The sequence below is a fragment of the Macaca nemestrina genome, chromosome 1, assembly GCF_043159975.1.
Source record: "Macaca nemestrina isolate mMacNem1 chromosome 1, mMacNem.hap1, whole genome shotgun sequence".
NCBI lineage: Eukaryota > Metazoa > Chordata > Mammalia > Primates > Cercopithecidae > Macaca > Macaca nemestrina.
The window spans coordinates 204,654,095-204,681,410 of record NC_092125.1 but is presented as its reverse complement, the minus strand read 5'-3'; the positions used below and the strand labels follow the sequence as shown (position 1 = coordinate 204,681,410).

The following is a 27,316-nucleotide window of genomic DNA, read 5'->3' as shown; positions in this document are numbered from 1 at the left end:
ACATTATTATATTTAATATTTACATCATCGTATTGGATTGTAACAATTTTTACCTTCACTTGACATGTGAGAATGGAAGTGTGGAGAGAGTAAGTAACATCCTCACGGTCACATACAGAGCTGGGAATTGATCTGAAGTCTGACTCCAGAGCCCATCTCTCAGAGTCTATATTGCATCGTGTTCCCCTGAGGATGTTTCATGAAACAAACAAGAAAAGCCCTCCGTGGCGAAAGATGTTTATGAAACATCGCTGTTTCCACTCCTCTCTTGAAGATTTAAAATGCACACAAACACGCCAAAAGCCCCGAGAGGTCTTGCAGGGAAGAAACCTGTTTGTTTTTGTTTAAACTAGAATTTCACAGACTCCTTTAAAACACAGAATTCCTCTTCCTCCTCTTGCTCTTCTTTTTAATGGGATACCACTTAATGATCTCGCATCCCTACTATTTTCTGAAACACTCTGGCAACCACCATATTAGGCCAGTCTGTTCTCTTTGGACCTCAATTTCCCCATCTGTAAAATTAAGGGTTTGGGCATCCCACCACAATGGCATAACTGGTACTTGACTTGCCATCCAGCTGTAAGCAACCAGAAATCCAGCTAAAATATAGGAATCAGTTGCTTTCAGACATTGAACTATAGACAGCTCAAGACTGTGGTTCCTGAGAGCAGAGAAACAAATGAGGTGAGGCCATCTTCAAACCATGGCACAGGAAGGTGGAACCCAAGCACAATGGGGCAGCCTCACTGACCTGGTTGGAGTTTGGGGAAGTTGGGCTCATCAGGGGGTCTCCTGGTGATCCTGTATTCAGTCTGCCAGTTAGTTGTTGAGTAGGAATTCTAGGCCAGGCCCTGGAGAGGGTTCTTGCAGGGAGGGTCATTTCAGCTGAGAGTTGAAGGATGAGTATGAGTTCATCAGGCAAGAAAAGTAGGGGGAGGAGGGATTTTGGAGGGAGAAGGATAACATATATGGAGTAGGGGCAGGTATCTAAGCCCCACTCACAGTCCCCCACTGGACCCTGCCAGCTTAGACCTGGGCAGAGATTGGCTCGAAAATGGGAGGGCTGGACTTGAATAAGCCCCTTGCAGCCTCACCCAGGGCAGGAGGAGGGACATGAGTACAGTCATGCACCGCATAATGAAGTTTTGATCAACAATGGACTGCATATACCATGGTGGTCCTATAAGATTATAACGGAGTTGAAAAACTCCTATGACTTAGTGACATTGTAGCCGTCATAATGTCGTCGTGCAATGCATTACTCACTGGTTTGTGGTGATGCTGGAATAAACCTACTGCATTGTCAGTTGTAAAAAAGTTTAGCACATATAATTATGTGCGGTACGTAATAGTTAATAATAATGATGACTGTATTACTGGTTTATGCATTTAATATACTATACTTTTAATCATTATTTTAGAGTGTACTTATTTTTTAAAAAGTTAACTGTAAAACAGCCTCTGGCAGGTCCTTCAGGAAGGGTCCCAGAAGAAGGCACCGTTTTCATAGGCGATGACAGCTACATGTGTGTTATTGCCCCTAAAGACCTCCCAGTGGGACAAGATCCATGGAGGTGGGAGACGGCGATACTGATGATCCTGACCCTGTGCAGGCCTAGGCTAATGTGTGTGTGTGTGTGTGTGTGTGTGTGTGTGTGTGTGTGTCTTAGTTTTTAACAAAAAATTTTAAAAAACCAAAAAAAAATTTTAAATAGAAAAAAGTGTATAGAATAAAGATAGAAAATATGTTTGTGCAGCTGTACTATGTGCATGTGTCATTATAAAAGTCAAAAAATTCAAATTAAAACATTTCAGTAAGCTAAGGTTAATTTATTATTGAAGAAAGAAAACTATTTTTAAATAACTGTATTGTAGCCTAAGCATACAGTGTTTATAAAGCTCATGGTAGTGCACAGGAATATTCTAGGCCTTCATATTCACTTACCAGTCACTCAGTGACTCACCCAGGGCAGCTTCCAGTCTTGCAGCTTCATTCATGGTAAATTGCCTTATACAGGTGTACCATTTATTATTATTATTATTATTATTATTTTTCTTTTGAGACGGAGTCTTGCAAAAGACTCCGTCACCTGGGCTGGAGTACAGTGGCGCAATCTCGGCTCACTGCAACCTCTGCCTCCAAGGTTCAAGTGATTCTCCTGCCTCAGCCTCCCAGGTAGCTGGGATTACAGGCTCATGCCAACACACCCAGCTAACTTTTTGTATTTTTAGTAGAGACAGGGTTTTACCATGTTGTCCAGGTTGGTCTCGAACTCCTGACCTCATGATTCTCCTATCTCAGCCTCCCAAAGTGCTGGGATTACAGGTTTGAGCCACCGCACTCGGCCCATTTATTATGTTTTATAGCATATTTTTACCGTGCATTTTCTGTGTTTAGATACGTAAATACTTACCGTTGTGTTATAATTGCCTACAGTATTCAGTACAGGTTTGTAGCGTAGGAGCAATAGGCTATGCTGTGCAGCCCAGGTCTGTGGAGTAGGCTGTACCATCTGGGTTTGTGTAAATACATTCTGTGGTGTTCTCACAAAGACCAAATCACCTAACAATGCATTTTTCAGAACGTATCCCTGTTGTTAAGCAATGCATGAGTATTAAGTGAGTGAGTGGAAGTGTGTGTCCCAAGGCGGGTGTGGCTGTTTTCTCAGTTCCAGGACCTGATCTCCAAGACCAGAGTGGGACGTCCTTGGGAATGCTGAGCAGAACAGCCGGGGACAGGGTGGTCCTGGGGGCTGCGGGGAGGGTGGTTTCCCAGGGTGTGTGAGGAGCTACGCACCTCTCCACCCACTCCCCCATTGGCTGCGGCCCTGCACGGGCTGACAGTGGAACTGCCTGCGCAGGAGACAGGCTCCTATTCAGGTGCCTCACATTAATCTGCAGAGGGGTTGGCAGTAGCTGCTAATTTCCAATTTGCTTGTCTTTGAATGGGGGTAATTGCTGGGAGTTGCCAGTGTTCCAGGTTGTTCTCTGGAAGAAGGGAGGAACAAGGGGCTGTCTGTCGTGGGCTCTGCGGAGCGCTGCCTTCTGCAGGGAGTGCGGTGAAGGCTCGTGGGGTGGAGTGAGGGGATAATGGAATCATAGCCAGGCAGGGCCACAACGGCCTTCGGAGACCACCTGATCTGACCTGCTCATTCTACAGGTGGAACTGAGATTCGGAGGGAGGGGATGTGCCCAGGATCACACAGGGTGGGCCTGACTAGGTGCTTGGCTCCAGCCAACAACCCAGCCATCCTTGGCATTGGCTGTGCCTCCCTTCCCCCATACCCCCCCCCCCCCCCCCGTCTCTCCAGGGCCCCCAAGGCTGGGACGTGTGTGTCAAGAACTGCTTTGTCTTTCTCTGACTGCAGGAGACCAGCGCAGCGGTGGGGTCACTGAGGCCAGCAGCCTCCTGGGGGGCTCCCCGAGGCGTCCCTGTGGCCGGAAGGGCTCCCCGTACCACACGGGGCAGCTGCACCCTGCAGTGCGTGTGGCGGACCTTCTGCAGCACATCAACCAGATGAAGACGGCTGAGGGTTACGGCTTCAAGCAGGAGTACGAGGTGCACGCCGGCCCCGGGCCAGCAGGACCCCTGCGGAGGCCTCACCTGGTTCTCACTCTCTGTGGACTCTGACCCTGGCAACCCTCAGCCTAGCCCTGGTTGGACCCCTGCTCTGACAGTTCCCAACTCAACCTTTTTGACCTTGACTCTGACCCTCATCCGAATTTTAGACTGATATGGTTTTTCACTCTCATGCTAACCCTGATTTGAAATCTGACTTTGAATCTCGTCTCCATCTTTATGTGGACTGTGATCGGGATCCTTATTCTGTCCCTAATCTGAACCTGCCCACCGACACTGACCTTGACCTAATCCCAGCCTGACATTGATCCTGAGTGTCATCCTAAGCTCCATTTGAACTCTGGATCTCATCTCACCTTTGTCTGAACTCCGACATCGCCCTTATCCTAATCTAAATCTGACCCCCACCTTTACCTTCTTTCTAGTCCTTATTCTCAGCCTGACCCTTATTCCAAAATGTCTTTGAACCCTGACCCTCTTTTCCTCTTTTCTCATTTCCCTTCCCCCCACACGCCTTGGTTTTGACCCTGGTGCCTGGCTTTATGATAAAAGGACCCACAGTGACAGTGACTTTATCTCAGGCCCAAGTTCAGCTTGAACCTGGCCCTTATTGTCCCACTCCCATCCTGCCTACATCATCCCCATTGAGGGGAAGGGGCCCTATGAGTGAGGGTCCCTCTCTCCCACTGACCACCACTTCCCCTTCTGGTAGAGCTTCTTTGAAGGCTGGGACGCCACAAAGAAGAAAGACAAGGTCAAGGGCAGCCGGCAGGAGCCAATGCCTGCCTGTGAGTCCTGGGGAAGGGCCTGGGGTCCAGGGCAGTGGGCGGGAGGGCATCAGGAAGGGGAGCACAGCCAGGGTGAGCTGGGGCAGCCTCAGAGATGATAGTAGCATTGGCCACCTTTTATTGAGGGCCTGCCACATGCCACGCCCTGTGCTTGTTTCATTTATTCCCGTCAATTCCCCTGTGAAGCGGGAAATACTATAATCCCCGTTTTACAGATAAGGAAACTGAGGCTTGGGAGATTAAGATTCCTGCTCAAGGTCTCAGAGCTAGTAATTGCCTGAGCAGCATACACTCTTGGGCCTCGTTGACTCCATAGCCCAGACTCTACCCCCTGGTGTGTCCTGCCTCCCATGGTGCCCAGAGACTACTGGTAAGCCCTGAGACTCTAGGTTCCCTGGTGGCCCTGCCTGTGCCCTATCCCCCAGCCTCCAGGAATCCCTCCCTGACTGCCTAGCTCTGGGCTCCCCAGTTCAGCCCCTGCCCACCTGCTCTGTGTTTACAGATGATCGGCACCGAGTGAAACTGCACCCGATGCTGGGAGACCCCAATGCTGACTACATTAATGCCAACTACATAGATGTGAGTGCCTTGCCCTGTCATTTCTGCAGACCTGGCCCTGCCCGCTCCAGGCTTACTATCCAGGCAGGGCAGAAACCTGTTGGGATAAATGGGGGTTCAAGTGGCTGAGTTTGGAGTGCCCGCATCTCTGCAGTCAGTGCCAGGGTGCTCAGAGGAGGGAGGACAGTGGGCAGCAGATTCTGGAAGGCTTTCCGTAGGCTGGAGTTGGCCTGAGAGATGAGGTGCTTTAGGGAAGCAGAGCAAAGGGAAGAGGCAGACAGCTAGGCCAAGAGGTGAGGAAGGCGGGAGGCATGGAGAATGGGATTCTCACCGTGCACCGTGAGGCTGAAGAGGTAGGCAGGGGCTGGATTGTGAACACCTAAAATGGCAGGCTCCGGAGTGGGGGCTTTTTCCTAGGGGCACCAGGGAGTTGTTAAAGTGTTTTGACCATAATCAGAGTGGTCCTTTAAGAATAACAACACACGTTTATCCAGCACATACTGGGTGCCAAGCACTGTGCTAAGCACTTTACACCCAAGATCTCCTTTTCTGTAATCCCTCCACCCACCCTCCAAGGCACTTAGCACCATGACCTCACTTTACAGGTGAGGAAACCGGGGCTCAGAGACGCGAAGCAACTTGTCCCGGGTTGCACAGCTAGTGAGTGGTAAAGAAAGGACTCAAATCTCAGCCTGTCTTTGTCTCTAAAGCCTTTGCTGCCGTGAGGCTGTCCTGCCCCCTGCTGCAGCAGCAGGACTTGGATGAATAGGAGGGAGGGACCAGAGACAGAGTAGGCAGCCAGGAGGCTTGGGCTTGGGTGTCAAGGAGAGGTGATAAGTCTGCTCCCTAGGTGTGGAAGAGGGGTGAGACGGGACAGGGCCCCTAACCCCTACAGCAAACCAAGTTTGGGAGAGCATCATTTAATCACGTATGAAATAAATTTTAAGCACTTCCTTTGTGCCACGCATTGTGCTGGGCACCAGGGATACAGATGTGAACAAGACAGTCATGACCTCTGCTTTCCTTGAACGTATCTATTCGAATGGGTGAGACAGACATTTCTACAAATCAAAATAACTTCAGAGGAGATGAGCAAGCACAGGCCAGGAGAGAGATCACACAGATTGAGTGTTACACAGCAGGCTAGTGGCAGAGCCAGGGCTGGCGTGGCGGGCTTTGTGGAGGAAGCAGGGCTTGAGCTGCCTCTGGGTGGCTGGAGAGGAGAGAGAAGAGTATCCCGGGTGGGGAGCTGCCTAAGCAAAGGCCTGAGGGGCCAGGCGGAGCAAGGCACAGGTCTGGGAGCCAAGGTAGTCAGGGCCTCTGGAGGTGGCCTCTCCTCTCCCTCTTCTTCTCCTCCTCCTGGGGCCAGATGTGCCATGCCATGTTTCCCAGAATCCCTTGCTGCCTCCCCCACTCATCCTATCCCTTGGTTGGAGTCAGGGCCAGGCCTGGCCTCGCAGACTTGGGCAGCTTTGGTGACAGTGGGCCTCTCCTTGGTCTTGTCAAGGTCCCAGTTGGCTTCTCTTGGGCCCTGGCAGGGACACACCACTCCCCACTCTGTGGCTCAGCCCGGCCCAGCCTGCCCGTCTCCTCTCTGCCTGCCCTGCTCACATCGCCCATTCTGGCCACTCCTGCGCTCCGTCCGCCTCCATCTGCCCCTGGCCTAATATCTGTCTCTTTTGCTTTGTACTGTTCCCTCACTGGAATCATTAAGATTCGGATAAACCGAGAAGTAAGTATCTCTCTCCCCTTCTCCTCCTCCTCCTCTTCCTCCTGTCTGTCTGACTGGCTGTATCTCAGACTCTCTCACGGTCTCTGGCTGTCTCTCTCTCTCTCTCTGTCTCTGTCCTTCCTTTCTACTTATGTGCCCAGCACCAACCGTCCATTTCAGCAGCCTGGCCAGGGGCCGCCCAGGGCTGAAGATTCGAGAGTGTTCCTATTGTAAGCAGTTCCCTCCCATCCTCCACTGCCTTGAGCAGGGGCAGCAGTGTTGGGGGTGCTTCCCCTGCCCCATTCTGCACTGGTCACCACTGTCTGTCACCTTCCTTCCCTGGCCCTGCCATTCCCCAGGAGTCCTCCCTAGCTGCACCTTCTACAGGACCCTTTGGAGGGTGCAGGGGAAGCTGCCCTGGAGGGCCCTGTTTCTGCTGCTTGAGGGTCAAGATCTTGGACAGCCCCAGGTCAGCCTCCTAAAACTACTTTCCCTAGTGTTCAAATACCTTCGTGATCAGTTTGCCTGAAACTCAACCCTGACCATTTTCCCCTCAATTTAGCCTTAATTTGAATGTTTTTTGGAGGGAGCAGTTTGGATATTCTGTTTTAAAATTATGCATTTTTTTTTTTTTTTCTTTTTGAGACGGAGTTTCACTTTTGTTGCCCAGGCTGGAGTGTAGTGGCACGATCTTGGCTCACTGCAACCTTTGCCTCCCCGGTTCAAGTGATTCTCCTGCCTCAGCCTTCCAAGTAATTGGGATTATAGGCATGCACCACCACACCCGGCTAATTTTTGTATTTTTATTACAGATGGCGTTTCACCATGTTAGGCTGGTCTCAAACTCCTGACCTTAGGTGATCCACCTGCCTTGGCCTCCCAAAGTGCTGGGATTACAGGCATGAGCCACCACACCTGGCCCATTTTTTAGCCTTTTAAAATTTAAAAAAAACCTACCATAATTCATCTAGCTATTCTCTGATTTGATTTATTTTTTCTTTTTTTTTTTTGAGACAGATTCTTGCTCTGTCACCCAGGCTGGAGGGCAGGGGTGTGATAATGGCTCACTGCAGCCTTGAACTCGTATGCACAAGCAATCCTCCTACCTCAGCCTACTGAGTAGCTGGGACTACAGGTGTGTGCTGCCATGCCTGGCTAATTTTTTTCATTTTTTTTTTTTTTTTTTAAAGAGATGGGGTCTTCCCAGCACTTTGGGAGGCCAAGGAAGGCAGATTGCTTGAGTCCAGGAGTTCGAGACCAGTGTGGGCAACATAGTGAGATTGTCTCTACAAAAAATACAAAAATTAGCTGGGTGTGGCGGCTCATGCCTGTAGTCCCAGATACTGGGGAAGTGGGAGGATCGCTTAAGCCCGGGAGGCAGAAGTTGCAGTGAGCCGAGATCATGCCATTGCACTCCAGACTGAGCAACAGAGCCAGTCCCTGACTCAAAAAAAAAAAAAAAAAGAGAGAGACAGAGAGAGAGAGAGAGATGGGGCCTCACTATGTTGCCTAGGCTGGGAGTTTTTAGTACATATATACTGTTTTCATAATATTTAGTGATTGATATGATTATTTGCTATTTTGTGGGTGCTTTTTCCATATTGTCTCCTTTTTCCTTTAAAAAATATATTTCTTGGCTGGGTGCAGTGGCTCGCACCTGTAATGTCAGTACTTGGGGAGGCTGAGGCAGGAGGATTGCTTGAGCTCAGGAGTTAGACCAGCCTATGTAACATAGTGAGACCCTGTTTCTACAAACAAACCAACAAACAAAAATTAGTTGGATGTAGTGGCCTGTGCCTGTAGTCCCAGCTACTTGGGAGGCTGACGTGGGAGGATTGCTCGAGCACTGGAGTTCGAGGCTGCAGTGGAGACAGTGGCATAGAGTGACAGCAGGAGGGAATTGAGCTAGACATGAAGTTCCAGTGCTGTGGGCTGGGAGACGCTGGGAGGCTTTTCATCATTACTCACTTTGACTGTGTTTTGGTCATTTTCATGGGAACAGTGAGCAGGTATCCAACAGAATCTCTGAGTGTTTGTCTTGCTATTATCCTCATATTGCAGAGGAGAACAAAGGCTTAGAGAGGTTGAGAGCCTGGCTACTCAGAGGATGTTTTGAGGCCAGCAATATGGACACCCCCTGGGAACTGGTGATGCAAAATCCTGGGCCCCACCCCAGACCTTTGAATCTGAATCTGCCTTTTAACAAGATCCCCGGGAGATTTATATGCTCAAGAAAGACTGAGAAGCACCTTCTCAGGGCTCAGAGTTACACAGCTACTACTGCATAGCTGTGGCAGGGACCCAGGTCCATTCAGCTCCAAGACTCGGATTCTTCACCCCATAGTCAATCACCTTCTGCCCCAGCAATTCGTGACTTCCATTTGATCCACTTGATGCATTTGTATCTTCAAGGATACTGCTTCAGCTTTAAAATAGTAGTAGTAGTAATAATAATGGCTGTTACTGATTAAGTACTGACTTTGTGCTAGACCCAGTGCCAGGCATTTAACATACTACTTTATTTGCTCATCACAACAGCCCCTCAGAGGTAAATGCTGTAATTGTTCCATTTTATAGACACGAAAATGGAGGCATAGAGAAATGAAGGGGTTTTTGCTCAAAGGCACACAGCTAGTGAGAGGTAGAGCTGGGATTTGAACCTTGGCAGGCTGGCCCCCGGGCTCCTCAGGCCTGGGAAGTTCACGAGACCAGAGTTGTTGCTGGGAGCTGTGTTGAGAGCGTAAACTTGAGGTAGGGGCCTGGGCTAGTTTTCTCCGTGCCAGCCCTGCAGTACTAATTCCCCTTTCCGCATTGCCCGCATTGATGCCCTTGGTATCTGGTGAATTCTTTCGCTTAGAAAGATGAGGCCTTATGGCAGGACCTCATGGGTGGCTGTGGCCCTGGGGTGGCTTGTGGGAGGGCAGGTTTCTCTCCTTAGCTTGGGGGCTCTGGGGATGGAGGGTGAAGTAGCTCTTGGCCTCTCTCTTGTGGGAGGTGGTACAGGTAAAGTGCTTAGCACAGTACGTGACCATAACAGGGTCATTATTATTGATCTTAAAGATTTTAACATTTTATCTAAGGGCCGTGAGTAATGCCTGTGCCCATATACTTCCATCCTGAAGCCCTCATCTAGGCCCACCATGCTCTGAGTGACTGAGGAGTAGCGGGGAGGGGTACTGTCCATGCTGGTTATCCCGAGGGGGGCTAGGATAACTGACAAACTCTGGTTACCCCACATTTGGGATCTGGGTTGTTTAGAGCTTCTGGAACCCTGGGAACAGGCAGGGCCATTGGGGACTCTGTCTCCCAACGACAGCCTGACGGAAAGCAGATGCCTCTCTCCACTTTATGGGCAGGGGGTCCCTCTAGGCACATAAAGGAGTCACGTCCTCTCTGGGGTTGCACAGCCCAGGTTGGATTAAGTCCACAACTCTGGTGTCCCAGCTGCATTTCTCCACTTCCTCGGGGACTAGGGGGGATGCAAAGTCACCCTGGGTAGGAGGTCCTAGGGACGCGAGGGCACAGTTCCCTGGTGGGGTAGGGGTTCTGCCGCTGGGAGGGGAGGGCAGAGGGGGTGTGAGGGAGTGAGGGGCTGCTCCCTGGGGTCTAATCGCTCCCTCTCCTCCTGTTCCAGGGTTACCACAGGTCAAACCACTTCATAGCCACTCAAGGTACCTGGCACCTCTGCCCACATGCACCTTCCTGTGTGCCTCCTGGCATGCTGGAATGCCCTCAGCTTGCCTTTCTGCCTCCCCTGCTGATCCACGTGGATTCCTGAATGTCCCCCAACCCTCGCCACATTCTGGCTCCCTGCTTGTTCATCTGCTCCCTATTCTGCTGGGTCTCTTGGAATCTGGCCGACTGCCTTTGTCCCCTCTTTGTGTTTGTGTCTCCCTGATGTGCTTGGTCCATCTGCGGTTGCTGGTCCACCTGCCTGTCTCCAAAGTGGTGTTTGCGAAAGGGCTAGCCGGGCTCAGGTCTCATGGGTGTGGGTTGGGCCTCTCGGTCTGGTGGCTGCCTGGGTTCTTCTGTTTGCATCTCTTTCCGCGACTGTCCATCTGTCTGTCCCTCCTGGACACTCATGCCATTGCCAAACCATCTGGCCCTCCTCCAGGGTCCCATTCAGGATGAGCGGGCTCTTTAGCCAGGCCCTCTCCTGATGCAATGCAGCCTCAGGGCCCTACAGGCAGGCGTCAGTTGCAAGCTGGGTGTTGTGGGCAGCATGAAGCCCCTGTTGGGGCTCAGGAGGCCTCCTGGCCTAGGGCGTGGTGCTGGATGGTGCTGGGTGTGCTGACCTGGGGTGGAGACCTTGTCTCAGGGACAGGCATCCTCTGCATCCCCAGGGCCGAAGCCTGAGATGGTCTATGACTTCTGGCGCATGGTGTGGCAGGAGCACTGTTCCAGCATCGTCATGATCACCAAGCTGGTCGAGGTGGGCAGGGTAAGCCGGGCTGTGGGGCGAGCTGGGGCGCATGGCAGGCCAAGCGGGCAGCAACGAGCCCACTGAGTCCCGTCCTGTGGGGCCTTCAGGTGAAATGCTCACGGTATTGGCCAGAGGACTCAGACACCTACGGGGACATCAAGATTACGCTGGTGAAGACGGAGACCCTGGCTGAGTATGTCGTGCGCACTTTTGCCCTGGAGCGGGTGAGTCTCCCCGCCGCCTGTTCCCTGCAGAGGGTGCCTGAGCAGGGATCAGAGCCCACTCCCACTTCCCCCAACTCTGGGAGCAGGAGGGTGAGGAGCACACTGCTGCCCATCCCAGCAAGGAAGCTACTTGGTCACTGTTTGCTGGGAGCACTCTGGAAGGGCAGGAAGGTAACTGCCTTTGTTGGTGCCCGTAAGAGGAAGCCGAGACAATGAAGGGGATGACAGTATCTGCCAGGTGCTGGCTCCTACTCTGTGCTGAGCCTGTTACACATATTGTTTCAGTCCTGGAAAGCTCCATGGGATTAGCCCAGATACGGAAAGTGAGGCTCAGAGGGCTTATGCCAGGCAGGAGAGGCCACATAGTCAGTGACTGGCTGGCGAGTCCTGTCCACGATCCCATTTGATCTGCTCTGTAAAGTCCTCAGAGGAAAGATAGTTTTTTTCCTTTAAATTAAGACCCTGGGAGTCAAAATGATCTATGTTTACACAGCAACCTAGTGGCAGAGGTGAGTATTTCATAACCCAGGTTTAGGCATCAGGCAGACCATTGTCCAAATCCTGCATGTTGTCGGTTTCTCTAACCTTGGGAAAGTGGCTTCTCCTCTTTGAGCCTTAGTTTTCTTGTTTGTACGATGGGACATTAATATCTACTTCATCAATAAATTGATCATTGGGATTAGTTGAGATTATACAATGAGATGCTCACCACAGTGCCTGGCACACAGCAGGTGTCTAATAGATGCTGCCAGGGACTCTGACTGTTATTCCCATTGTCTCCCCAGAGAGGCTACTCTGCCCGGCACGAGGTCCGCCAGTTCCACTTCACAGCGTGGCCAGAGCATGGCGTCCCCTACCACGCCACGGGGCTGCTGGCTTTCATCCGGCGCGTGAAGGCCTCCACCCCACCTGATGCCGGGCCCATTGTCATCCACTGCAGGTGGGGCACTGGGAATCCCAAGGAGAAAAGGGGCCATTCTCCCTGGGAAGTTGGGCTTGGGGTTGGGTTAGTTTAGGATCCATAGTGGAGACCAGGCCTGGGTTCTCCTGCTTAGAGATAAAGTGCAGGAGGGAGCAACCCCCAAAGGCCCTGTCCCCTTTGAGCTGTGGCTCTGAAGTTGGCACCTTCATGTGCTCCCCAAGACCTGTGAAGACCTGTGAAGCCCCTTGACCCAGTTGCTGAGGAGGCACTGGAGATAGGGAAGGGCCTAGGGGCTAGTGAGACACCACACGATTGAGTTCTGCCTGCTTTCAGTAAGCAGCTTTTCGTTGTACACCTGCTGCGTGCTAGGCCTGGCCTGGGGGTGGGAAGGACTTCAGTTCTTTCCGCCAAACCCAGTGGGCCTTGCCCACCCACTGGCCGTCACACCTTCTGCAGACCCTGACTGGCTCCCGTGACCCCAGCTGCCCCTCCTCCCTCTGCTTCCTCCCTGGCTCCACATCTTTCTCTTGCTTCTTAAACGGGGACCCAGCACGCTGTCCTGGTCTGCCCTCTGTCTCCTCCTGGAGAGCCTAACCCCCAACCTTTGTGGCTTTGTCCACGGCCTCTGGGTCTCATTGTGGTTCCTCTACTGTGTTCTTATCAGCTCCCCAAATGCCGCATGGTAGAGTCGTCGTCCCTGCCCTGCCACCTAAACCAGCTTCTCTTTGATTTCTTTAGGCCTCTTTAAGATGCCATCTTTTCAAAACAAAACTTTATTGATATATAATACACTTAAAGCAAAGTGCAGAAATATGTTTAAAAATATGAATTTTCATAAACTGGGCACACCTGTGAAATAACCAGCTCTACTCAGATTAAGAAACAGAATATTGGCTGGGCACAGGGGCTCATGCCTATAATCTCAGCACTTTGGGAAGCCAAGGTGGGAGGATCATTTGAGGCCAAAAGTTCGAGGCCAGCCTGGGCAACATAATGAGACCTCATTGCTACAAAAATAAAAAAAATTAGTGGGGCGCGGTGGCACAAGCCTGTAGTCCCAGTTACCTGTGAGGCTGAGGCGGGAGGTTTGAGTATGGGAGTTCCAGGTTACAGTAAACTGTAATTGCACCACTACTCCAGCCTGGGCAACAGAGCGAGACTCTGCCTCTAAAAAAATTTTTTTTTTTTTTTTTTTTTTGAGACAGAGTCTTGCTCTGTCACCCAGGCTGGAGTGCAGTGGCCGGATCTCAGCTCACTGCAAGCTCCGCCTCCCGGGTTTACGCCATTCTCCTGCCTCAGCTTCCCGAGTAGCTGGGACTACAGGCGCCCGCCACCTCGCCCGGCTAGTTTTTTTGTATTTTTTAGTAGAGACGGGGTTTCACCGTGTTAGCCGGGATGGTCTCTCGATCTCCTGACCTCGTGATCCGCCCGTCTCGGCCTCCCAAAGTGCTGGGATTACAGGCTTGAGCCACCGCGCCCGGCCTAAAAAAAATTTTTTTTTAAAGTAAGGAAAGGAACAGAACATGAACAGTTCCCAGAAACCCCCTTGAGCCCGTTTCTGGCCTGAATTCCCCCATCCCCAGTCCCAGAGAAACACTGTTCTGACTTCTACAGCACAGTTAGTTTCGCATGTTTTTGGACTTGTCATAAATGGAATCATACATCAGGTACTGTTTGCTGTTTGTCTTCTTTCCCTCAGTCTTAGGTTTGTGAGGTTCGTCCACAGTGGATCATCTTCCATCGAGTGAATAAATGACAGTGTGTTTGTCCATTCTGCCATGATAGGCATTTGGGTTGTTTCCCATCTTGAGCTATTATGAGTAGTGCTGCTAAGGACATTCGATCGTATGTCTTTTGGCCAAGAAATGTATTTCTTTCTGTGTGGTATGCATGTAGGAGTAGAACTGTTATCTGTGTGAATGTTCAGCTTTAGGAGATATTGCTGAGCAGTTTTCCAAGGGGGTTGTGCTAAGTTAAGCCCCACCAGGGATATACAGGATATTCAGTTGCTGTATGTCCTTGCCAGCACGTGGATGCCACCATTTTGAAACCTGAAATCTTGCTGTCATCTTTGTCCACTCTCCTTCCCCTTCAACTCTGCGCAACCTTGTGTGAGGACAAGGATTTTGATGTGCCCTCAGTCAAATTAGGGAGATAGCCATGTAAACAACGACTTTGTAGCAGGAAGAGTGTTTTATTGAATTAATTAATTATTTTTTTTTGAGACAGGATCTTGTTCTGTGATCCAGGCTGGAGTGCAGTGATGTAGTCTCGGCTCACTGCAACCTCCACCTCCTGGGTTCAAGCGATTCTTCTGCCTCAGCCTCCTGAGTAGCTGGGATTATAGGCACATACCACCACACCCGACTAATATTTGTATTTTTTGGTAGAGACAGGATTTCACTATGTTGGCCAGGCTGGTCTCAAACTCCTGACCTCAAGTGATCCATCCACCTCAGCCTCCCAGAGTGCTGGGGTTAGCCACCGTGCGTGGCCATGAAGAGTGTTTTAATAAAAACCTGCCCACATTGCTTTGGGACCTCAAAAGAATGACATCATCCTGGAAGGGTCAGGGATGCTCCAGCTATGTGAATGGGTATGAGTGTGTGGGGTTTTAGGGGATGTGTAGGAGATTTGGTGGTTTTCAGGAGGAAAGAACATTCTTGAATTAGCTCCGAGGGTCTCCTCTCCTAATCTAAGTTGCTAGGTTGAGCCAGTGTCACCTTTGCATTCTCCCCACCCTCTCTCCTCTCCTTCCCCAAGGCCCATCCCATCTCTGTCCTCTAGCACATTTCACCAGCGCTCTTCCATCCGGCAGCCTGCGCCCTGGCTCCTTACTTGGGGAGGGGCAATCATCTCTGTGTCCCTGTCCTCTGTATGGTGTAGACATGGCCAGTGCCCTCCTCTCTTCTTCTCCTTAGTCCCGGGCTTCCTCCCCAAAGCTCTGACGTGGCCTGGGGCTGCTCTCTCTCTAGCGCGGGCACCGGCCGCACAGGCTGCTACATCGTCCTGGATGTGATGCTGGACATGGCAGAGTGTGAGGGCGTCGTGGACATTTACAACTGTGTGAAGACTCTCTGCTCCCGCCGCGTCAACATGATCCAGACTGAGGTGCGGGGACCTGGCCCTGTCCCCACCCTTACTTCTAGGACTGGAGTTTCTCGTGAAGGAGCCTGGAGCCGGCGGGGCATGCCCAAAGGGTGTCCTGAGGCTCTTCCCTTCCCTCAGCTCATCCCTGACCTTGAGCCGCCAACCGCATAGGGTCATCCTGGACTGCTCCCCTGTGTTCTGTTGGGTGGGGTCAGACAATGGGTCCTGTAGCTGACATACCTGGGATTGCATCCTCACTGGATGTGTGATCATGGGCTGTCCTCCACCTCTCAGAGCACCTCACGGGGTTGTTATAGGGGATAGGGATGAAATAGGAGATAAAGGGGCATGTCCATGGAGGTTGTTTCAGGTAGGCTTGGTCCAGCCTGTGGTAACACATGGTTGGCCTCTACCTCAGAGCACCCTGCCTCAACCTTGAGCTTGCTGAAGCCCCATCACCACAGATCTCCAGCTTCTAGGCCCCTCCTCGGCCTCATTCTCGTCTCCTGTTCCAGGAGCAGTACATCTTCATTCATGATGCAATCTTGGAGGCCTGCCTGTGTGGGGAGACCACCATCCCTGTCAGTGAGTTCAAGGCCACCTACAAGGAGATGATCCGCATTGATCCTCAGAGTAATTCCTCCCAGCTGCGGGAAGAGTTCCAGGTGGGGGACGAGTGCATGTGTATAGGGGTGTGTGTGTGTGTGTGTGTGTGTGTGTGTGTGTTGGGGCGTCCTTAGTATTGCAGGAGTCATTGAAGGCCAAGAAGCAGGGACCAGCCTGAGGCCACAGCTGGAGGGACAGAGCTGAGCTACTAGGAAGGACTTTGGGACAGTAGAAGAGGGAGTGCATCAAAGCAGTTAAGAGCCCAGGTTCTGAAGTCAGATAAACCCAGGTTCAAATCCTGGCTTACCTAGTTAAGAGCTGTGAGAATCCTTGAACAAGTCCCTTTACCTCTCTGAGCCTCAGTTTGGTTACCCAGAGAAGAAAAGTGTGAATATGTCCCTTGGAGTGTTTGTATTCATTGGGATTCTTTTGGTTGTGAGTGATAAAAATCCAGCTTTTGTAACTGAAAAGCCTGAGGATTGTGCAGCTTCAGTTGTGGCTGGATCCAGGGGCTCAGATGATGATGCCAACATGTGGTTTCTCTCTGCCTTGGTTCTGCTCTCCTGTTTTGGCTTCATTCTCAGACCTGCACCTGGCCCCCAGCAGTGCTGGGCTCCTGTCATCTCTGTTGTCCAGTGACTTTGGAAAAAGGCACTTGCTCCCAGCATCCCCCCAAAAGTCCTAGATCAGACTCTCATGTTCCCACCCTGGACCAGTCACAGGTCAGAGAGATGGAGGTCGCTGATTGCCCCTGGCTCTGGTCACGTACCCAAGGCCTGGCTCTTGGGGCAGGACCAGGCTCACCATATCACATGGCTGAGATGGGAAAAGCCTGGTTCTCCACAGAAGCCTGAGAGTGATCATTGGGTGGGCAGAGACCTCAGTAGTCCTCTCCACTCCAGGGTTCCTGCAGTGGCTCAGCAGGATGGCACATGCTGGGGACCTGGCACTTCTCACAGGAGGTGCAGGATTCCAGGAGGAGGGTGTCAGGCTTTGGGGATCATGATAGTCTGCGTTCCCTGTGAGGGATCTCCAAGAACAAGAGAAAGAAACAGAGCCCCTGGGTCTGGCTGTGTGAGGCGTGACGGCATGGGGGTGGAGGAGATGCTCCAGAGATCCGGGTGTGATTCAGTGCCCGGTGCTTAGGACTTCATTCTGTTCAGACAGGGCCGTGACCAAGGAAGGTGACCCCCTCTCCAAGTGCCTGGAGTCTGCTTTGTGGAGGGCATGGGGTTTCAGGGGTTGCTTCAGTGAAGGCACTGATGAGCTAGTAGAGATCCTCACTGTGCCCGTCTGTGTGTGCCGAGCCCAGCCCAGTGCTTGTCATGATCTCACTTTGGCCTCCCAACAGCCCTATGAAGTAGGCATATTACTTCCCTATTTCACAGTCAAGGAAACTGAGGTAGAGAGATGCAGTAGCTTGTCTGAGGTTATGTGGATGGCAAGGAGGTAGACTGTGGGCTCTAGAACTCTGTCCAGGCCCTACAGTGGCCTAGAGACCGGGAGTCTGGGTCCCTGCCCTGTACCCTTCTCTCTGGACCTCAGTTTCTCCATCCATAAAATGCAGTTAGTAACTCAGTCCAGCCTCCTTCATGGGGATGTGAGGAGGCCCAGCAAGCTCTGGACATAACTCTCTGTCCCCACCCCCGCTCCCTGTAGACGCTGAACTCGGTCACCCCGCCGCTGGACATGGAGGAGTGCAGCATCGCCCTGTTGCCCCGAAACCGCGACAAGAACCGCAGCATGGACGTCCTGCCACCCGACCGCTGCCTGCCCTTCCTCATCTCCACTGATGGGGACCCCAACAACTACATTAATGCGGCTCTGACTGATGTGAGAGCTCAGGGTGGAGTGGGCTCTGGGGCTCCCCCTCCCGGCAGCATCAGGGAAGGTCCACGAGCCAAGGGAACAGAGCTGAAGGCTCTGGTTGGGGGAACCCCTGCCCATTCTGGGGAACAGGATCGTGCGTGACCCTCCTACCCCTAGGGATCTTCCATTCAGGGTATTCAAGCCAGTGTCCCCCACACTCTGCCTGAGTGGGGTCTGTTTGTGGAGTTCAGGCAGGGCTGTCTCCAGGATCAGGCCCAGCAGAGCCTGGGGTAGGATGAGTGATTCAGGGGGCTTTGGCTGGGGAGACCTCGAGGGTTTGGGGGTGGAACTTGAGACCTGATGTCTGGAGCCAGGGGAGCTTGTCCTGGGGAGAATGAGCTGGAGTCTGCTCCAGGACCAGGCCTGGGACAGTGATCTCTGGCCCCATTCTTCTCTGGGTGGGCGTGGGCCCTCTGAGGGCTCAGGAGCCGTTTAGAAGTCTCTTTCCCTGCTCCCAGCTCAGAGGCTCTGCTTCCTTTACTGAGGGTTGCAAGCAGCGCAGGAGATGGGTGCTGGCATTTTAGGCCCCTGATAAATGGCTCCAAGATGCTGCTGTCTGAGGCAGGAAGGGTCTAGGATTATTATCCCTATTCCTCTGTGACACTGGAACCAGTTCATACATAGACACAGGAGACACACGGGTGGAGATCAAATGTTATAGATAAAACTGGAGATGGAGTTTGAGATGTGTGACCAATGGGTGGGCCGCTCCTTCGCCTCTGCCCAATATAGCTGTGTAACCGCAGGCCACCCCTCCCTGTCAGGGACTGGCCGTTACTGGCCGGGAGCAGGAGCAGTTGACTGCATGCCTTCCGAGGGTAGGCTGGCCTGGAAAAAGAGGGAGTGGAGCCAAGCAGCCTCGCTTATGGGAGGAGTGAGTGAAGGGTGGGTCAGGGCCAGGTGTGTCACCGCTGCGTCTCTCCACACAGAAATGAGGGATGCCGACAGGGAAGGTTCTCCCACAGCGGGTAAGAGGGAGATGGACTTTTTATGGCCTGATGCCTGGCCAGGAACCCCTTGGCAGGACAGTGCAGGGGACAACGGGGTTTCTTTAAAGAGGGTGACCTCCCACGGGGCTTCTGGGCATCAGCTGAAGGAGAGGGGAAGAGCAGCCCTAGCCGCTGATGAGAGAGATGTGAGGGGCCCATCGGTCACTGTCACTCAGCTTGGTGGATGGAATGTGTGCTCACATGCTCGCCTGGGGACATCCCGCCTGCTGAGGGGTCAGGGGTCCTGGAGGAGTGGCATGTAGTGCTGGGAAGATCTTCGAACTAAACTTAGAAAGCTGTACCTTCATGCCCAGCCCCCTCCTTGACCTTAGGGTGCCCATCTGCACACTGGGGGCCTGGAAGGGAGACTGTCTGAGGGTCCTGAGCTGGGGCTCCCTGGCCCTGATGGGTGGGTTATCACATGGAGAAGTTCTGGGACAGCCCTGTCCCATCCTGAGGTCCTTGATGCCTCTGACGTCTGACCCCAGCCATGCGGGTCCTGTTGGCTCAGGAGCCAGGAGGCCCCATTTCTCAGACAGGCCCTGAACTCGTCAGTGAGGGGCCAGCTGGAGTCTTTTTGTGGTGGTCAAGTCTGCAAGGAGCCCCGTTGGGCACCCAGGCCTGAGTTTTGGAGTCTGGCTGGGCCTGGCCTTGAGGAGTTGTTAATCAAGAGCCTTCAGAGAGTCCTGGAGAGGGACCACTGGGGGACCAGGGGGGCTCCTTGTTTCTCTGTACTGCAACTTGCAGGATTACAAAGGGCAGATCAAGATTTGGTCAGGGCCCAAGTCAGGGTCAAGGCCAGAAGAAGCCAGACAAAGACCAGGGTCATGGGAGCCTGTGCCAGCCCCTAGGTCGGGAGGAAGACCGGGGGTGAGAAGAGCTCAGGAAAGAGAGGGGGACATGGCACAGGGTGGGGCAGGGCAGGTCACCAGGGGAGCCTGGGAGCCAGATCTCTGATGGGAGAAGGCCGGGTGCCAGCTCCCCTGGCAGGACGAGGGAGCAGTGAGCAGCGTCAGGGCCTGTCACTGCCTGGGGAGCCTGGGGTCCCAGACCCTTCACTGATGGAGTTGGGAGGGACCTAGAGATTTATTTATTCAAAATATTTACTCCTCCAGGGCTCTGGGTGGAGACCACACCCTGGAAGCTCTGCTCTCCTGAACCTTGCTTTTAGGAGATGGAGTGGGATAGTCAGGAAATAAATATACAATGAAATGTCATCAACTGGAAATTTCTACAAAAACAGCCAGGCAGAGTGTTTAATGTGGATTTGGGGTGTTGGCGGGGGGCTATTTTTGATGAGGTGGTGGTGGGGGGGGGCTTCTCTGAGGAGGTGACAAGCAAAGACCAGAAAGAAGTGAGGGAGAGAACCATATAGACATTTGGGAAATTTGGCCTAGGCAGCCAAAATAGCAGATGCCGAAGTGCAGAGGCAGGGAGTAAGCTTGGCCAGCCTCTGCCGTGAGCTCACCCTCATGCCCAAGCTCCCCTCACCATACCTTTGGAAACTTTTGCTGTTTAGTTCTGGGGGTTCTGGGCCCACCCTGTCAACCCAGGGTCTCCGTGTGCCGACCAACATCAGAAATGGCCCACTGGAGGCAGCCTGGTCCTGTGGGGCACAACCGCCCAACTCAGGGTGGGCAGTGCGGGAAGACAGTCTGGGGCAGAGGTTCAGCCCAGGCCAGGGGCCGGGAACAGGGCCCCGCTGAGTCCCGGTTTCCCTGGTCCCGGTTTCCCTGCAGAGCTACACACGGAGCGCGGCCTTCATCGTGACCCTGCACCCGCTGCAGAGCACCACTCCTGACTTCTGGCGACTGGTTTACGACTACGGGTGCACCTCCATCGTCATGCTCAACCAGCTGAACCAGTCCAACTCCGCCTGGGTGAGGCCTCCACTGGCCAGGCCGACGGGCCACCTGCTGCCCAGGTCCTCTGTGTATTCAGCGGCATGGTCCCCAAAGCCAAGAGTTGGGTCCCAGTTCTGCCATCTATTTATTGTGTGACGAGTCATACACCTTTTTAGAGCCTCAGTTTCCTCATCTGTAAAACAAGGGTGTTAGATGGGAGACCACTAGTTGCTCTTTTTCTTTTCTTTTTTTGAGACAAGGTCTCACTCTTTTGCCCGGGCTGGAGTGCAGCAGCGGGATCATAGCTCACTGCGTTGTACAGCCTCAACCTCCTGGGCCCAAGCCACCCTTCCACCTCAGCCTGTGGAGTAGCTGGGACTACAGGCTGCATCACCACAGCTGGCTGATTTTTTTTTTTTTTTAAATAGAACCACAGTCTCACTATGTCGCCTGGGCTGGTCTTGAACACCTGGCCTCAAGTGATCCTCCCACCTTGGCCTCCCAAAGTACTGGGATTACAGGCATGAGCCATTGCATCTGTCCACAGTTGCTCTTTATTGGCCCCCTGCTAAGCCAGGGACTGCTTTGCACTCATGGTCTTCTTTAGAATCTATAATGACCTTGGAGGGAAGGCTTCAGTGAGAAAATTAAGACCCAAAGACGTACAGTGCTTTCTCCATGGCCACATGGCTGGGGAGGGGCAGAGCTGCGCTCCCCGGCCTCGGCTGCCTCATTCCAGAGCTTCTGCTCTTTTAGTCACTCCACTAAAGCGCCCTTCACGGGGGCCTCCGAGGTAGAGTACAACTCAAGCCTCCTACTTTCTGACTGTTTGATCTAGGGTAAGTTGATGGACCTCTTTGAGTTTCACTTTCCTTCTCTGTAAAATGGGGGCCATCATAGGACCTGTTCTTAAGGGGTTACTGTGAGGACCAGGTCAGGTGTGCATAGGATGCATGGCACTGCTGTGTCTGGTGCACAGTAGGCATGTGGTACGTGTAGGCAGTAGGCAGGGACAAAGATGATGAGTGTGACAGTTGCATTTGAGATTGGCCCAGACACTGGTTCAGTGACCTCAGCCTGGGGGCAGCCCCACTGACTCCCCCATTTCCCTTTGGAGCTCCCAAGAAGTACAGATACCCAGCCTTCCAGCCCTGCCTGACCATGTGCTGTAGGTCTCTGGACCCCTTCCCACTCCGGCTTTCTGCTGGGCTCGGGGCTAGGAAGATTTGCTGTAAAATGAGTACAACAGCTTCTTAATGGCCTCCTGGAGAATATTTCATTAACTGGGCTCTTATGCATCAGGCACTTGGTGAAAATGACCCAGGACTACAGGGTAATGGGCCTCAGCCCTGGGTGTAGCAGGAACCATCCTTGCTCGGGTAGAGGGGAGAGGCCCAGAGGGAGGCTCACACAGACATCATTCACTGGGCACTGATTTGCTCATCTGTTCAACCAACTTTGCCCATGAACTGCTCCCTGCAGTGGGCAGGGAGGAGACAGAGGCAGAAGAGACACAGCCCCTCCCAGATCTCCTGGTCCAGGAGGAAACAGGTAGAAAAACTGATAGTGACAGCACAGAGGGAAAAGGGCTTTCCAAGAGCTGGCACAGGGACAGAGAAACCCAAGGGACCATGTATCAGCGACAGCTTCCTGGAGGAGGTAGTGTCTGACCGGAGATATGTGGGAAGGGCAGAGTTGAGTAGCTGAGGAGGTGGAGGAAGAGTGACCCGTGGAGAGGGAGCAGCCTGTGCAGAGTTCTGAATGCACAGCGTTGCCAGGACCTGAGGCAAAACGGGGAAGGTGGTGTTCTCCTGTCATGGGCTGTGGTCAGAGGGGACTGATGAGCATGGTGTCTTTTTGGAAGAGGTTGGGAGGCATTTTACAGATGGAGGAACTGGGGCCAAGAGAAAGGAAGAGCCTTCATGGGCTTCAGGCAGAGCTAAGACTAGAAACTGAGGCTCAGGATACTTAGCCTGGAGGATGTGTGCGCGCGTGTGTGTGTGCACGTGTGTGTGTATATGTACGTGTGTGTGTGTGAGGTCGGAGGGCTGTACCTCCTCTGTCCCTCCACAGTCGAGTCTGGGAGGGGGTTGTATGTAGGACCCTGACTCCATGGAGGGGTCCTGGGGCAGAAGTGGGAGTACTGGACTGTGTTGCAGCATCAGGGACGCCCCACCTCTGGGAGCTGGTGCTGAAGGGCAGAGGCAGTGAGAGAGAAGGCTGGGGGAGGTTCTGGGGTGGGTGGGAGTGATCCAGGCCTATTCCTGGAAGCAGGCAGCCTCACGTAGGAGCGTGTGAACCGGTTAAGGTGTAGCTTTCTAGCTGCACAGCAGTAGGCATTAGTGCACTGTTTGTGAAGGGTTCGTCTTGGCTGATCTGAACGTGTCAGTGCAGAACGTATTGGGACAGGTGGGCCTTGCAGCCTGTGGGTGATTGGTGGTGACTGGAGGGCCGCTGAAGGTGAGTCTGGAGTGAGTGGGTGGGCCAGGGTGCGTGGGAGCTACAGGGCAAATGTGGAGCCCTGGGAGTGGGCATGGCTATGGGGTGAGCCCCGGCCAGGCTCTACTCAGCTCTCCCCTCTCCGTGCCCATGCCCAGCCCTGCCTGCAGTACTGGCCAGAGCCAGGTCGGCAGCAGTATGGCCTCATGGAGGTGGAGTTTATGTCGGGCACAGCAGATGAAGACTTAGTGGCCCGAGTCTTCCGGGTGCAGAACATCTCTCGGGTGAGTGGTCTGAGGAGCCCCAGGGAAAGACCCTGGGTGGCGGCTGGGGCAGCCTTTAATGACCCTCCGGGTCATCAGGGGCCCCTGGGACTCTGGTGCTCATGTCCCCGTGGCTGGCTGCCCCTGTCTCCAGCTGCAGGAGGGGCACCTGCTGGTGCGGCACTTCCAGTTCCTGCGCTGGTCTGCATACCGGGACACGCCTGACTCCAAGAAGGCCTTCCTGCACCTGCTGGCTGAGGTGGACAAGTGGCAGGCCGAGAGTGGGGATGGGCGCACCATTGTGCACTGCCTGTGAGTACCTGCCCTGCAGGAGGGCGGGTGGAGGGGTTGGGGAGCCAGGGGCAGAGGTCCAGTCTGAAAGGGTGCCAGCTTTGGCTGGACTGCAAAGCTGGCACCGAAACCCCTGGGCTCTCAGATGGCTGTGACCTGGATGCTGCCCAACCAGCCAAGGCTGGCCCTGGAGGAATCCAGTCAGTTTCCAGGCTATAGACTCAGCCCTGAACAATTGCCTAGTACCCTCTGTGTGATGTCTGACTTTGCCAATTTGAGAGTCCTTTGTCAGAATTTTTTACCCCATGAGATTTTGGCACACTTTTTATGCCAACAGGATACCAGCCTTTGTTCATGCATGCACACATGTGACTTTTTCCATCCATCCATCCATCCATCCATCCATCCATCCATCCATCCATCCATCCATCCATCTGCATACCCCATTCATAAGTTTATGTATTCACTCATGTCTGGGTGCAGTCACTCCCTTGCTCCCCACTTTTTCATGCTTTCAGCACTTACCGAGCCTCTCGAGTGGCAGGCTGGGCCTACTGGAAGCTGGTGGGAAGCTGAGTCAGTCTGGGCCTGGCCCCCAGGGGTTTTGGTTCTTCTGGTGGGAAAGACCCCTGAGAAGGGGAGTGAGGGCCGCCTCAGTCTGCCATCCCCCAGGAGGCACCCCACACATGGAGTCACAGGGAAGGAGGGAGAGGCACAGAGGGGGTGGAGCTCTGTGGGAGGCTGTGGGCTTGACTTGGGGTGTGGGTACGTTTGTGCCTGTGTGCCCACGTTGCCAGGTGGTGACCGGTCTTCTCAGCGTTCCTGTTCCACCTTGCTCTCTGGGTACGCGCTTGCTGCTACCCAGCCGTTCTTTGTCACTGCGTTTGTCTCCGGGTGTTTCTCTTGGAGTGTGTCTGGCCTCCTTTCTCTCAGAATCTGCAGTCTGTTTCGCCTTGAGAACATGTCTTCTGAGATGCCCTAGCCCCTGATCCTCCTTAACCTGGTCCTGCTGGTCACCTCTGGGCCCTCTCCTCCTCTCTCTGGGTTCCCTAGCCCCACCCCTTACCTCAGGGTCCTCTGCCCCGCCCTTCTGAGTTCCCTAGTTCTGCCCCTCACCTTGGGCTCTTTGGCCCTTCTTAGTTTCCTTGCCCCGCCCCTCACCTTTGCACTCTTCGGCCCCTCCTTTCTGGGTTTCCTAGCTCTGCCTCTCATTTCCGGGCTCTTTGGCCTCTTCCTTCTGGGTTCCCTAGCTCCGCCCCTCTTCTCTAGGCTCTCTGGCCCCTCCTTTCTGTGTTCTCTTAACTCCGTCCCTCACCTCTGGGCTCTCTGCCCCACCCTTCTAGATTCCCTAGCTCCGCCCCGCTCCTCTAGGCTCTCTGCCCCTCCTTCGTGGTTCCCTGACCCTTTCCTTACCTTCAGGTTCCAAGGCCCCACCCCTCACCTTTGACTCCTGAGCCCCGCCCCAAACCTTTTGCATCTCTCATTCAGAAATGGGGGAGGACGCAGCGGCACCTTCTGCGCCTGCTCTACCGTCCTGGAGATGATACGCTGCCACAACTTGGTGGACGTTTTCTTTGCTGCCAAAACCCTCCGGAACTACAAACCCAACATGGTGGAGACCATGGTGAGGGGCTGTGTCCCGTGCCCAGCCACTTCTACCTTCCTGGTCCATGCCAGGCCAGGTTCCTTAGCAACCACTCTCCCATATCTGGGCCCCACCATTGGGCCTTGGTTCTAGCCCTGTGGTCCTAAAACATTACCCCCATTTCCCCCTTCTCCCCGAGGGCGGGCCTGGGCTCATGCTTGTCCTCTCGCTCCCCGTTCTCCCCAACCCCCCCCCCCCCCCCCCCGCCACAATACTGGAGTCGGGGTCAGGCTCATGATTTCCTCCCTCTCTTTCTCTCCAGGATCAGTACCACTTTTGCTACGATGTGGCCCTGGAATACTTGGAGGGGCTGGAGTCAAGATAGCGGGGCCCTGGCCTGGGGCACCCACTGCACACTCAGGGCCAGACCCACCATCCTGGACTGGCGAGGAAGATCAGTGCCTCCTGCTCTGCCCAAACACACCCCCGTGGGGCAAGCATTGGAGTGGATGCTGGGCCATCTTGCTGCCCCTTCCACTGAGGGCAGGGTCTTTCACTTTGTCCCATGGGCAGGTCGTAGGCCAAGGAGGAGCTTAGCAAGTCTGCAGCCCAGCCCCACCTCCATAGGGTCCTGCAGGCCTGTGCTGAGAGGCCTGGCACTGCCTGGCAGAGTGACAAGGGCTCAGGACGGCCGGCTCTGGGGTACTCAAGCCAAGCCCCGTGGCACCATCCTGGCCTTTGGCAGGGTTGAGTGAGGCCCTGCAGAGAGTATCCCAGGCCAAGATTCCCACTCAGCCTGCCCCCTCTGCATGTGGGTAGAGGGTGTACTGGGGCTTGGCATCTAGGATTCCATCTGGCACAGCCTCTGAGGGTCCTGGGGAGGCAGGACTCTGTTCTGAACAGCCAGTGGGGCACACTGACTGTCCTCCCCAGGGGAACTGCAGTGCCCTCCTCCCCACTGCTCCCTGCAGCCCCTGGGATATTTTGCTCACTCTCCCTCCTCACTTCTGCTTCCCTGATATGTGCTCTGAGCTTCCCTGAACCAGGATCTGCCGATTCCTGCTGTGGCCCACAGTGGGCTCCTTCCCTCCCTGACCCACTGTTGCAGAATGAAGTCACCTTGCCCCCCTCTTCCTTTAATCTTCAGACCTCACTGGCCTGTCCTGCTCAGCTTGGGCCAGTGACAATCTGCAAGGCTGAACAACAGCCCCTGGGGTTGAGGCCCCTGTGGCTCCTGGCCAGGCTGCCCATTGTGGGGAGGGGCAGTGCTAGAGCAGGGCTGGTCATACTCTCTGGAGTTCAGAGGAAGGAGGACCAGTGCTTTTTTGTTTCTTTTGTTATTTTTGGATGGGTGGTTGGGAAGGTCTCTTTAACATGGGGCAGGCCACACCCCCATTCTGTGCCTCAATTTCCCCATCTGTAAACTGTAGATATGACTACTGACCTACCTCGCAGGGGGCTGTGGGGAGGCATAAGCTGATGTTTGTAAAGCGCTTTGTAAATAAACGTGCTCTCTGAATGCCACAGAGCAGCCCTGTGTGTGTCTCACCAGCCTGATGGGGCCTGCTCGCCTGCCCCCAGCCTCCAGTGCAGTGGGAGGGCCCTGGAGAAGCCTGGGTTCTGAGCCAGTCCTGGTTTTTCTATTTGTAAAATGGTGGGAGTGTGGACCAGGACATCACTCAGGGTCCTTCCACTTTCAGAGTTGGTTCCAAGGGACCCTGGCCATTGCTGCCCCCACCCAGGCCTCTGAAGCAGTTCCTCAGGTAGGGTATATCAACCTGAGACCCCTGAGGGCCACAGAGCTGCCTCTCACCCCACTGGGGGCCCTGGATCAGGTTGAGCTCTTTCTGGGGCAGAATGGAAGGCTCTGTGGTGTCAGGCGAATGGGCCCAGCAGCTGCGAGATCCTGGGTGAGTTAGTGCCCTCTCTGGGGCCTACTTTATCGTCTGTAAAGTGGGGACAGTCCTGTTTGGATCAGATGAGATAATGATGAAGTGCCTTATGCAGTGCCAGGCGCATTGAAAGGGCTCACTTTACAAACATGGCAGAGATGGGGGCAGAGGAGACACAACCCTGCTGAGGATGACCGTCCCATTGCCCCAGCCCAGGCCATTCCCAGCCCCAGCCTCAT

The 27,316-nt window shown here is 53.7% G+C and overlaps 1 protein-coding gene across 6 annotated transcripts in view; it reads left to right on the top strand.

Moving 5' to 3' along the window:
- The window catches only part of LOC105494581 (protein tyrosine phosphatase receptor type U), a 90,403-nt gene extending 63,694 nt beyond the window's left edge, over positions 1 to 26,709 (top strand). For 2 of the 6 annotated variants that reach the window (XM_011763131.3, XM_011763127.3), the window contains 16 exons: positions 3,372 to 3,562; positions 4,296 to 4,371; positions 4,874 to 4,950; positions 6,644 to 6,661; positions 10,275 to 10,311; positions 10,984 to 11,081; positions 11,171 to 11,287; positions 12,073 to 12,227; positions 15,185 to 15,320; positions 15,815 to 15,964; positions 17,565 to 17,738; positions 20,503 to 20,643; positions 23,205 to 23,330; positions 23,464 to 23,621; positions 25,089 to 25,224; positions 25,508 to 26,709. In XM_011763131.3, the coding sequence (XP_011761433.1) occupies positions 3,372 to 3,562; positions 4,296 to 4,371; positions 4,874 to 4,950; positions 6,644 to 6,661; positions 10,275 to 10,311; positions 10,984 to 11,081; positions 11,171 to 11,287; positions 12,073 to 12,227; positions 15,185 to 15,320; positions 15,815 to 15,964; positions 17,565 to 17,738; positions 20,503 to 20,643; positions 23,205 to 23,330; positions 23,464 to 23,621; positions 25,089 to 25,224; positions 25,508 to 25,570 (1,853 nt within the window). In that variant the 3' untranslated portion in view covers positions 25,571 to 26,709. The remainder of the gene's footprint in view (positions 1 to 3,371; positions 3,563 to 4,295; positions 4,372 to 4,873; positions 4,951 to 6,643; positions 6,662 to 10,274; positions 10,312 to 10,983; positions 11,082 to 11,170; positions 11,288 to 12,072; positions 12,228 to 15,184; positions 15,321 to 15,814; positions 15,965 to 17,564; positions 17,739 to 20,502; positions 20,644 to 23,204; positions 23,331 to 23,463; positions 23,622 to 25,088; positions 25,225 to 25,507) is intronic. The other 4 variants (XM_011763133.2, XM_011763129.2, XM_011763128.3 and 1 more) reach the window with 3 other exon arrangements.
- Positions 26,710 to 27,316: the final 607 nt, after the last annotated feature.